General features: G+C 37.7%; 1 protein-coding gene across 3 annotated transcripts in view; it reads left to right on the forward strand.

Annotated features, from left to right (window-relative positions):
- The window catches only part of LOC134667962 (D-beta-hydroxybutyrate dehydrogenase, mitochondrial), a 75,517-nt gene that overhangs the window by 35,925 nt on the left and 26,202 nt on the right, over nt 1-13,390 (forward strand). For all 3 annotated transcript variants that reach the window (XM_063525396.1, XM_063525398.1, XM_063525395.1), the window contains one exon: nt 6,693-6,896. In XM_063525396.1, coding sequence (XP_063381466.1) covers nt 6,693-6,896 — 204 coding nt within the window. The remainder of the gene's footprint in view (nt 1-6,692; nt 6,897-13,390) is intronic.

Here is a 13,390-nt window from a genome sequence, read left to right on the forward strand (position 1 = left end):
ATCTTTACTTTGCCACTTTTAGAAGTGCCACGAAATTAGTTTAGTGCTACAATTTAATTGTACTTAATGGATATTGTTTATTCAGGCACCACTTATATATAATTTATAAGTTTTATTATACCTACAATAGAACGCATTAATAATCTAAAGCAGCCTTTGACTCTTTGTGAGCCATAATTGCTTCTATACATATTATATGGTGGTCCAAATTTAATTCATATTTTATTTACGTTCGTAAATATACTTAGGTAATTATCGATAGTTTTAAGAATTATGTAGAATAAATATAAATAGAATTTGCGTAGTACGAATATGTTTATACAATGCTTTTAGGGTTCCGTACCTCAAAAGGAAAAAACGGAACCCTTATAGGATCACTCGTGCGTCTCTGCGCATGTCCGTGGTATGTCTCTCTGTCCGTCTGTCGCAGCCTATTTTCTCGGCTAATACTGGACCAATTAAGTTGAAATTTGGTACACCTATGTAAAATGATGTAAAATTAGTGACCCAAAGACGGACATGTAACGTAAATAAATGAATTTTAAACATGGGGGCCACTTTTGGGGGGTAAATGAGAATGTTAAAAAATAAAGTTTTACGAACTATATCGTGGTACATATCAAATGAAAGAGCTCATTTTGAAAATTACAAATATATATATATTTATTTATAATAAATAGGCTAGCAGTTATTTTTAAGAATATATCCAAAAATGACTATTCTTCCCCTTTATCTCCGTAACTACTAGGACTATTTTTTTTTAAATACACAAAATAGTTCCCTAATTAGAAATGTGCAGTCAAGCGTGAGTCGGCCTTAATGTACGGAACCCTTGGAGCGCAAGTCCGACTCGTACTTTTGGCCGGTTTTTAGGGTTCCGTACCCAAAGGGTAAAACGGGACCCTATTACTAAGACTTCGCTGTCCGTCCGTCCGTCTGTCACCAGGCTGTATCTCACGAACCGTGACAGTTGAAATTTTCACAGATGATGTATTTCTGTTGCCGCTATAACAACAAATACTAAAAACAGAATAAAATAAAGATTTAAATGGGGCTCCCATACAACAAACGTGATTTTTGACCAAAGTTAAGCAACGTCGGGAGTGGTCAGTACTTGGATGGGTGACCGTTTTTTTTTTGCTTTTTTTTGTTTTTTTTGCATTATGGTACGGAACCCTTCGTGCGCGAGTCCGACTCGCACTTGCCCGGTTTTTTATTTACTCGTAAATCTAGAAGTAGGTACAATCAGCCGTAGAAGTACCTGAATCTATAATGAATAGAAACATATTATGGAGTAGGAGTTGAGGTATTTTTGCATCTGACTCTATACTGATATTTTCATTGGGGTTCAAGCGCCTGCCACACACACTGCGAAGGTCCACATTATAACCAAATATAGGCTTTAATTACATTGTGATTACAAGATTGCCTTATCAAATTATTTCCTCGACTCTAGCTACTTGTCTCTTTAAATAGATATACATAATAATTGGTTTATCGCATGTGCTCAAATATCGGTTTTTGTAAGCGTGAAAACCTGTGATGTGACCTGTGTTGAGGGAATAAGAAAATATAAAAATAAATATTTAAACTGTATCGTATGATGTATTAAAAAAAGGCCTTGTTGTGAAAATATCAAATACTTATATGATCTCTCCAAATAAATTACTAGTGAAGCGTGAGTCGATCGAAACATTTCGTTTGCACCCCTTAGAGACGTGTAGCATTATCAGCAGCTATCACTAGAGTAATTGTTGTTCAAGTTTTAAATACCCAATTCATTAGCTGAGAAAACTAAATTTACGACAGGTAAGTACATACCTGTCGTAAATTTAGTTTTCTCAGCTAATGAATTGGGTATTTCCACCTAATCTTTTAATAGCTTAGTGCTTTGGATTCATCATTAAACAACAGGTCACGTAAATTAAATGAACCACTAGCTTACTTAAGTCGAAAATATAGGACCCGCGCAAAATCGCTTTTTCATACAAACGTAATCCCCATTTTCCTCTCTGGATATTAACATTATTGACATTTATTTTAACGTCACAACATAGTACATGAAAAAAAAAGAAAGAAAGGTATGCAGACATAAAAGAGATTAGGACGCTGAAATAGGATCCCCACTCAGCATGATGCCGCGGCAGACCGTGTGTGGTATTGAAGATAATTTGACACAATGTGATGTATAACAACCACAGCTATGCCACGTTTACTTTACGTTTGATGTTTTTGCAATTTTCAATTATTATAAGAGTTGGAGCATTAAAAAAAATGGAATGAAATTTGTTTTTAGCTCCTAATTTTTACTATAATCGAAAAATCGACCAATGTCAAATGCAGGGGCATAGATAATGGTGAATATAGGTACATCAAACTATACAAAAATATTTTCCATAATGTCAATATCCAGAGAGGAAAATGGGGTCTACGTTCAGTCGTTCATGCCCCGTCCTCTTAAATTTTATTGCATAACCCTTTGATTATATTGAGAATATGTGGACCGCGACCCAGATTCCTAACCAAGATTTATTTGGGCGTACTGGTCAAGTTCAAAGACGTCGCGTTGCGGGAACCTCAACTGTGACACCTATATTATATGCAGGCAGGGGTGCGAAGCTCCTGACTTCGGCCAAACTCGGCTCCGCTCGGCTCAGCATTGCTCCGAGCAATTTTTAGGGTTGGCACCACTTGACTTCCTTTTGCGTGCACGACCACAGATAAGATAATCACTTGAATTTTGACAACCCTAAATAGCCGAAAGGGATAGTGTCATGTATTAAAAAGGGATAGCATGATTCGACCCTGAACCGCTGTCAAACTTCGGTTTTGTAGGAAGCTTCCTTTCTGTACGGTAGTACTATTATTTATTCTGTGATGCAGGGCTCGAAAAATTCACGCGGATGACGTAAAAATTACGTAATTTTGCACACAGGTGACGTTTGTATTTAAACTTTCGTGTGACATGTCGCACGAAGTAACAAAATTTTAAATCATGGTTTGACGTCATCCGCATGAATTGTTCGAGCCCTGATTACTTATATAAATTCACTCGGTGCAACCGTACCATATAGGTACCGTACCAATGTATTTATGATTGTATGTGTTCTTACACATCTTGCCGATTTTAAAACACAATACATATGCGTTTGTCCAATAAAGAATAAAGCCCCAGCCGGCATATTATGGATGGCTTTATCCACGTGATAAAATAAAAGTGACGGATACCGTTTTATCACGCTGTCACGTAGACAAGACCGACCATCATATCCGTGCTGGATTATTTATATTTATAACGAAGCAGCGATGACTTACGTGTCAAGTCCCTGCAAAAGTTAATGTAGGTTAATGGTTCTGTTTATACTGCGTTCGCTCTTAAATAAAAATACGGACTGATTTGCACTGTTTATTTGTAAAGGTTTAAATGCGTTTCCTTCGCGATCGGGAGCACTAGTCTAAACTAGGTAAATTCTAGAAATTCGGGACTTTACAGACATGCTTAAGTGAGTGTTAAGTTCCTATAACGCAATGTTCCTATGATAACTAATTATGTATTAAATTGAAACTTTAAGGCAAAGTTTGGGAACTTTGTGAGCATGAGCCTTGACTATGATATGAAGTAATTTGATTCAACTACTACGAGTAGATGCAGGTTTAGAAGTGGTATAATTTAGTTGATCATCAAACAAATGTATGTACATTCTATGACGCTAAAATAATAGATCTGTCAAAAAGTTTAATCATCATTTAATTTCAAAACGGTTATTAAAAAAACCGGCTAAGTGCGAGTCGGACTCGCGTTCCAAGGGTTCCGTACATTACACAATTTTTAAAAATGTATATTTTCATGTGAAGCGTGAGTGAAATCTTTTTAAAAAATCCGTAGGGGTCGGATCAAAAACTAAGTAATTAAGTCCGACTCACGCTTGACTGTACATTTCTAATAGGTTTTCCTGTCATCTATGGATATAGAACTATTTGATGTATTTTTTTCAAAATTTTAGACCCAGTAGTTTCAGAGATAAAGGGGGGGGAATGGTAATTTTTTGCCTATTCTCTTGAATTACTTCTAAATTGTTTATTCGAAAATTATAACATCCATCCAATGCTCAACAATCTTTTGTCATGCTTGAAACAGATCCAATGGAAGTCGACCAAGTCTTGTCTAGCCTTAAGAGTAGCAGTGCCCCCGGTTTTGATGAAATACCTACAAAGTTTTTAAAACTAGCCAGAGCCGTCGTTGTGCCGATCATAAGTAAACTTACCAATCTCTGCTTTGCCCAGGGAGTCTTCCCGGAACAGCTCAAGAAAGCCATCGTTACCCCGATTTATAAGAGTGGAGAGAGAGCTGACGTCAATAATTACCGCCCTATCTCCGTACTGCCTGCTATCTCAAAGTTGGTGGAAAAGTTAATTAACGTCAGACTTGTTGGTTATCTCACCAAATTTAATATACTTTCTGATTCGCAGTATGGATTCAGGCGTGGTAAATCTACGGAAGATGCGGTTTTAGCACTCACAACAGAAATTACTCGACAGGTAGATAAAGGAAACAAATGCCTTGCCATATTTTTGGACTTACGGAAAGCGTTCGACACTGTCTCTCTCCCCACTCTAATCCATAAACTTGAGCACATGGGCATCCGGGGAAAACCTCTTGAGTTATTGACAAGCTACCTTTCTGGTCGCACTCAATCCGTTAGGATTGGTAGCGAAATAAGCAGTGTAAGATCCATATCTTATGGGGTCCCTCAAGGAAGCGTTCTGGGGCCTACGCTCTTTTTAACCTATATCAACGACCTGACTAATCTCCCCGTCGAGGGAGGCCGTGTGTTCTCATATGCGGACGACACTGCAATTGTCTTTAAAGATCGCTCTTGGGAGGCCGTATATAACAAGGCGCAACAGGGTCTACTCAAGGTTAACCAATGGCTACAACTTAACCTCCTTACTCTAAATACTGCCAAGACCAATTACATGTGTTTTTCAAAGTATGAGAGCACACAGCCCCCACCTCACCTCAAACTAATAATACACAAGTGTGACCTAACTACAACTGCAAATTGTAATTGTATTACAATTGAAAAAGTACCTACTGTTAAATACCTTGGTATAATCCTGGACCAAAGGCTCTCTTGGAACTTTCACATTGAATATCTAAATGGTAGAATACGCAAGCTCATCTGGATCTTTAAAACCTTAAAACACATAGCCTCACCTTCTCTACTAAAGCAAATTTACACTGCATTGGCCCAATCCATAATGAGCTATTGTATCCCAGTTTGGGGGGGCAGCATTAAAACTAAATTCATAGAAGTCGAAAGAGCACAAAGATGTCTCATTAAAGTCATGCTTTCGAAGCCGTACAGGCATCCTACTGCTGAATTATACAAAGAATGCGGTCTTCTCTCAATGCGCAAACTGTATATAGTTAGCGCTATTGTAAAAGTGCACAAGACTCTGAATTATAACCCTACCACTGCGGGACGTCGGAGACGAAACAATGTGGCCCCTAGACCTCTAACTAAATCTAAATTTGCTCAGAGACAATTCGCTGCACAATCTGCCTATTTATACAATACTATCAATAAACTCATTAATATATATCCGCTACAACTATTTGATTGCAAAACTGCAACCATAGACTGGTTAAAAACACAAACATATGCAAATACTGAGGCGCTACTTACCTGCATCACATAGTCTGGCCACAACTGATTAATAACATGACACACACACACACACACACACACACACACACACACACACACACACACACACACACACACACACACACACACACACAACACACACACACACACACTTGCGTGCACCACTCAGGCTCTAAATATAATATAAAATAAGGAATTCTTAGTGTTAGTAATTAATAAGTATTAGTTATAAATTGTAATTATCCTGCTAGTACTACTTTTTAGTATAAAAGAAGTATTTAGTTTTAGTGTTAGTTTTAGTTTTAAGTCCTAAGTATTAGATTTATATACCTACACAAACATATTGGTTTAAACCCTGCATTTGTGGAAGAGCGGGGTTTTCTGTCACAAGCATATCTGTTGCTTAAAAGAAGATCCCAACCTATATTGTAGCAATACTTATACAAAACCAATAAATATTTTTTCATTTTTTTTTTTTTTTTTTTTCATAACAAAAAAATATATTTGAGATCCTTACAATAAGCTCTTTCATTTGATATGTAACATGATATAGTTTGTAAAACTTAATTTTTTAATTTTCTTTTATCCCCCAAAAGTGGCCCCCATGTTTAAAATTCATTTGTTTACGTTACATGTCCGTATTTGGGTCACAAACTTACATATGTGTACCAAATTTCAACTTAATTGGTCCAGTAGAAAATCGGTGGTTCCGGAGAAAATCGGCTGTGACAGACGGACAGACAGACAGACAGACGCACGAGTGATCCTATAAGGGTTCCGTTTTTTCCTTTTCAGGTACGGAACCCTAAAAATTAAAATCTCTGGCAAATAGAAGTAATTCGGGGTAAGAAAACGTGGCGGGTACGAAGAATAGTCCCGTTCATAGAATTTCCTCTGACCATCTACATATGTACGTATATAAGCAAAACAGCGCTATCTATTGTATATTGCGTAAACTGTTATTATATTGAAGTAAGATGGTTGCTGTTAGTAGAATACATCGCTTTAATTGTTATGCAGGTGACAGCAGCCGGTAAAGCGGTGTTGGTGACAGGCTGCGACAATGTCCTTGGCAACGCCGTGGCGAGAAGACTGGATGACCTGGGCTACCACGTGTTCGCCGGCTTCCAGACCAAGGCTGGGAACATCGACGCGGACATGCTGAAGGAAGACTGCTCCGGGCGGCTGCATACTCTGCAGTTGGACATCACTTCTGAGACGCAGGTATTTACCCCGGCAATCCAGCAGCATTTTTTGCTAACAATTTAGGGGTCGTCCAGAAAAAATAATACACGTGATATGTTCTCTGACCATCTCACGTCACGTCACGTCTCTGAAAGTCACGGCAACTTCTTTACCGATTGCTTGAGATAGGTAGTAGACTTATAGCTTAAATGCCGAGCGTTAGTGAACCTCTTCAATTAGAACAGGGTGAATTATGTTTATACGCCAAATATACCTTCCCCAGACACCAAATATCACGTTACAAGTAATCAATTCAGACTAAACTAAGCCTTTTCCTTATAATCCTCATCGTTATAGCGCTATTACGGTCACAACATGGTCACAATCTAAACGCTAAGCTCTGTCCGCTTGGCTTGAAACCTTCTTACTTCCATCTTAGTTACCTACCACATTTTTTGTTTTGATAAGTTTTCTGCTGCCCTTATAGGTAAAAGGTAGACCGCGATAAAAGCAACTTGATGTTATTGCATCTATTTCGTTATTTTTCTAATGCGATTGGTCGGAACATATTTTTTATTACGCTATGATCTCCCGTTAGCTACTTATAAAGCTTAGGCTTTTATCACAAGATGACGGGAGCTGTTGTAATTCATCTTGTTAAAAAGACGCAACACAACGTGCCTTCCAATTTGCGGAAGTAATCTCTTAGTAATCTCACTGCACAATTATATGATACCTACATATTTAAATGACTCTGGCCACGTTTCTGTAATTTTGTGGCTTAAAATGGCTACAAACTTCAAACCGCGCGAAATTATTAGGATTCCTCAAAATTTAACTAAAACAAGTACCCCTATTAACGAGGGGGTTAAGCAACTTTTACAAAGAGAGCTAAAATTGAAGCATAAACTGGTTTTGTATGAACAATGACATATTTTTTTATGATAGTTTGTATATCGAAATTTATATTTAATTCATTTTTGAACTTGTTTTGGCTAATTATATAAAAAATAATAATAATTAAAACCAATACCTCGAAATCGCTTATTACCGTGGTAATTCATCACTGTTACCCAAATACCGCGTATAAGGGGTTCCTCATTACGAAGGTAGATAAACCTACCTTTTTAGTTCCTTATATACTTACCTATATTTATTTGACAATAGTAGTTAAATAAATATGTAGTAGAATTTAATTTTCATAAAAATTTTTAATTTAATTTTCAGTCTAACGCAACTAGTTGCGACCAATAGCGCGCTTGATGCGAACTCACCAACCCATCGCGCGCGTGATGCGAACTCACCAACCCATCGCGCGCGTGATGCGAACTCACCAACCCATCGCGCGCGTGATGCGAACTCACCAACCCATCGCGCGCGTGATGCGAACTCACCAACCCATCGCGCGCGTGATGCGAACTCATCAACCAATCGCGTTGTAGCGGTGTCACACCGCTGTATTGGCCCCTGTCATGCCTCATTATTAAATATTGCCCGTAAAGCCAGTCCCTAGATATCTATGTCAATGTACCTAACCTAAAAACTCCAAATCCCCCAAAAATGTATGGAAATTACACTTATACTCGGTACGTAGATACCCATCGAGTTTGAGAAATATGTATTATAGAAAAAAAAAACAAAAGAAAGGGCAAAGTTGTGTTAAACATGCTTTCATCAAATTGCGTAAAAATATTTTCTACAGTGTAGGTATATAAATCCCGAAAGAAAAATGGGGACTACTTTTGTATGGAGAAGTAACCACGTAACCACGTGACGTCATTTGCGTCTTCTTTTGTCTAAATACCTACGGCTACGGTGAAGAAATATCAACACTCGTAAAGGTAGGAACCTACGTGACCTTTTACAGTATCTGTTTTACGTAAAGAGTGTTTGTGAAAATGCCATGACCCGTAATATCCAATTAATTTACGGAAGTGACTTAGATCCGAATATAATATATTTTAGATTAAAATTTTCATTAAATTCATCAAATAGAACTGCTGGAATGAGTTTAGATAGTTATTTATTTAATAACATTTTTATAACATAATCCATTTATAACATAATAGGGTGCCCAAAATAGATAGTCAGTTATCAAGTAGGTAGGTAGGTACCTAATACTCGTACGTGTATAACATTTTTGTTTATTGTAAAATTCTATATTTTTTAAATTCAAGTAAGTAGATAAGGCAAGGCAAAGATAATTATATTTTTATTGTATTAGTGACTCATTCACAACACTTTTTAAAATAATGAAAAAGGGTCCTTTTAAGAGAATTTCACTTTATATATTATTGGATACTTCATTGTTACCAGCCTCCTCATTATACACAAGCTTAAGCTTGCCTAAGAAGGTTCGGTGACTTCTTATTAGAACAATATGTAGGTATTGTACATACATACATACCTACATCACTGGCTCAGTGACCCAAAGACGATCTTGGCCTCTGACACAAGTGACCGCCATTCTGCCCTATTCTGCGCCACTTCACGCCAGTTGGTAGTGGTTGGTGGTGGTGGTGGTGGTTGGTGGTGGTTGGTAGTTGGTTGGTGGTGGTGGTTGGTATTGTAGGTTTAATTTACATGTACAGTCATAATTCAGCAATTATATTTTCATTCCTTTTTCATTTAAAAAGATGTCTACCTATAGTTCGTTTTTTTTAGCATTAGAAAGAACTCCACAGAAGTAAGCGTACAGTTTGTATCAGGCTCTTTAATTGTTAATAATTATTGAATTATCTAATGTAGCACGGTCAATACATATAATTTACTTCAAATTATTACCGCTAAAAGTACCGGATTTGGAACCACAAGCTTACTTCTGCGGAGTTCTTTCTAATGCTAAAAAAAACGAACTATACACATGTTTTATTTTTAAATGGAATAGGAATGAAGTAGAATAAGTTTTTGAGTGTTAAATCTTAACCTTATTTTTACCCGTGTCTTATATTTAGATACTCCTATAATTAGTTACAAATCTTAAGGTCAGTGCCCTTACGATTCAAAATAGATTGGATTGAATTGAACAATTGCTATGACGTGAGCTGGCGACTCACGCTATGACGTCACAATATTCGATAATGTACCCTACTTGACCCCCATAACAAATGAGTTTGAGTTTTTCTTAAAAGCAAGAAAAATGCTCGCGCGTGGTAAACTCATATGTGGTATTATCTATGAAAAGGGACCTTATTGTCGATGGCGCTTACGACTATAACTTCGATGAATAAAATACGTAGTAGGTTTAAATTGAACATTCTGGCTCATTTCGGTTCGCTCGGTCCCAATTTAGCAATTAAGTTTCTGTGAATACTGGAACATTCAATTTTCTTGTCTATCCATTGTGGAGGTCAATTCTGTGCCTCCAGTGTAAAAGGGTTAAACTCAAAAAAATTTTTTTTTCAGTATGGCCGAAAAACGTTTCAAATCGTGTTTTCTCTGCATTGTTTCTAAAAAAATTAGGTTTTTGTTTTTGGTTTAGACAGTTTAAGTCATGAATTATAATTTGTCATTTAAATTAACCTGACTTATGTGAAAGTAACGGAAATATTGGCTTTCAAAAACAACTTATATCCCTTTTCACAAAAATAATGAATGTGTGAAAAGGTTAAACTGCACTTTCTCTATTGTTGCTAAAATCTTTTTGAACTTTTGTATTGTGTAAAGGAACCATTTTGCGAACTAAATATTGTTTTTATTTAGATTGATGGTAAAAAAAAAACAAATCAAAAAGAATAATATTAATGTAATTAAAGAGTGACTTAATATATTTAATTTATTTGTTGAAATTGTGAATGGTTACTGAACCATTCACAATTTCAACAGAGTAATGTTGTACTGTACTTAGTAGTGTTGTGCTGACAACAGGGCAGTTGTACTTGTTTTTCTTAGTTCCCCATCTATGTTTTTTTTGTTTTTGTTGCACAATTATTTCATATCAGCCTTTTAGATGTCTTTTATTCTACAGGACTTTCTTTTTGATATTTGACTTCCACCGTTTTGCATAACATTGACCAACTAAAAAAAATTATATGGAAAGGAATCTAAGTGCACATTTACCATAATCGTTAACTCAATTTAGCGAAACTAGATGGTGAAAAACGGTCAAAGTAAATTATTTATACCCCTTTACACATCATGACGTCCTATAAATTGTTTGTGAAAAATAAAAAGACTTAAGTTTTACCGTCATTCACGTACTAGGCTAGGTAGTTGAAATAGATGTAAGTGAATTTTGATTTCTTTATACCGAATGTTTCTTGAAATGTAGTTTATTCACTAAGATTAAACTTTACTTTAACCATCGTTCGTAACACGATTCTTAAGTACCAATTTTTTCACCGAGATTATATAAAAATAAATCGTTTTGAACATAATGGTTAAGATTTTTGGCAAACTTTAACCCTTTTGCACAATCGATATCTCAGCAATTAGAAGTCGTAGGGCCGTGGGTGTCAGCCCAAAAGGTGTAATTTCATGAAATAAACCTTGTACTGGCAAACTTTGTAATTTGGACAAACTCGAGTTTAACCCTTTTACACTGGAGGCACAGAATTTATGTTATGTAACGCTGATGAACTGATCAGTCATCGAGTTTAAAGGTCCCTTAACTCGTAAACGGTAGCCTGTAGCAAAAAATGTTCTGATACATAAGTAATCTACATACAATTTTCTACATTAAACATTCTATAAACTTTTTCGCTACCTTCAATATTTAAGGGAGAAAGTAAATTATACTCAATACATAAATAAATATTATAGGACATTTTAACATAAATTGACTACTAAATATTCCTGCAAGGAGTAAGAAGGTCTGTTTAATAAATAACATTTTAGCCTTTTTATGAATTCATTTGAATTATTGAACTGCTTAATTAAATTAAATTAAATTATTTATATCAGAAATTAAATTTCCGTAATATATTAGTAGCTTATTATTACTCTTAATCTATGTTAGTGACTACCTATGTTATGTCCTTAATTTAGATTTAATAGACATGTAGGCTACTCCAGTACTCCCAGAAAGCGCCATCTATCCTGTCTGCTACAGTGGCTAGGAGACTGTTGGCGCTGCCGCGTACGCGCCGCACCAGCGACGCCACCCGCTTGCGCATGATGGCGTGGAAGCCGTCGGTGCGCGTCTCCGCGAACATACCGCTAGCGCTGCAATAGCGCGGCAGCCCCAACAGCATCCTAAAAGCGTTATTATATTGGACGGGTAGGGCGCTGTAAGTTTTTTGAGTAAAGTTGATCCATAGGCTGCAGGTGTAAAATGACTGGCAGTACGCCTTAAAAAGGGTGATTTTATTGCTAGTGCACCTTGCGAACTTACGAATCAACATATTACTTCTTACTGTCAGCACCCTACGCTCCCTTTCCCATCTACGTCATCTTTTAGCGATGCGGTTACCCAGTGTGCCAAGTACTTAAATTCTCTTACTACTTTAAGAGGAGTGCCATTCAGTCTCACTGGAGGTAACATTTGGTCGTTTAATTGGACTATTCTTCCTCTGAAAACTAGCAGCTCGATTTTAGAGACATTGTACTTGAGACACGGGGCTTCCGCATACCGCTCACAAACACCTACTAGCGTCCTAAGGGCGTCGATCGATGGGCTTAGCAACACCATGTCGTCCGCGTAACTGATGTTATTTACGAACGTTCCGTCTATTGAACATCCGACCATAGTGTTGCTAAGCTCCTCGATCAGCCGATTGACATATAGGCTGAAGAGTCTGGGCGACGCAAGCCCCCCCTGCCTGACCTATACTCATCGGATAGCGAACCCACCCGCTTAACGACATTGGTTTGGTGGCCGTACCAAAACCTGAACAATTCCACCAATTCCCCGGGTAAAGACGTCTCCTCGTACAGTTTTTGCCAAAGTCTGTTATAAGACACCAGATCGAAGGCTTTCGAGAGATCAAGAAAACACGCCAAAACTGGTTTTTTCCTGTCTGAGTAGTATCGGACAGTGTGCTTAAGACAAAGGACTGCCGTCTCGGTGGATAAGCCCGGCCGAAATCCAAATTGTGCGTCATAAAGCACCGTGTGTTTTTCCAACTGTTTGTCAAGCACACTGCCCAACACCTTTGCTAGAATCGTAGCCAACGAAATAGGCCTATCATTTTTAATGTCCGAGGTGTCTCCTGTACGGTTTTTAATAATTGGTACTACCACGGTTCGGTTCTCATCATGTCGCTCGGTATATAAGTATGGCTGACACAGAAGCTGAAGAACATGGCGAGTACTCTAGGTAAGTGTACCCCTGCATGCTGCAGGTGCTCAATGCTAAGGGAGTGGTGTCCTGGCGACTTCCCTCGCGTCATGTTCTTCACCACCGATGCCACCTCCTTAGCTGTAATTCTCACCAGAGGCCCCGAAGGAACACACCTCGTTGGAGGTGGGCCCCCGCAGGGCCCCAAGGGAGACTCAACCTTGAAATGCTTCTGAAACAAATCAGCTATCTCCTTAGGCTCGCTAACACCCTCTACACTCACAGGGAGGCCCGCCCTCGGTCTCAATTTATTAGT

Source organism: Cydia fagiglandana, chromosome 10 (assembly GCF_963556715.1).
Source record: "Cydia fagiglandana chromosome 10, ilCydFagi1.1, whole genome shotgun sequence".
Taxonomy (NCBI): domain Eukaryota; kingdom Metazoa; phylum Arthropoda; class Insecta; order Lepidoptera; family Tortricidae; genus Cydia; species Cydia fagiglandana.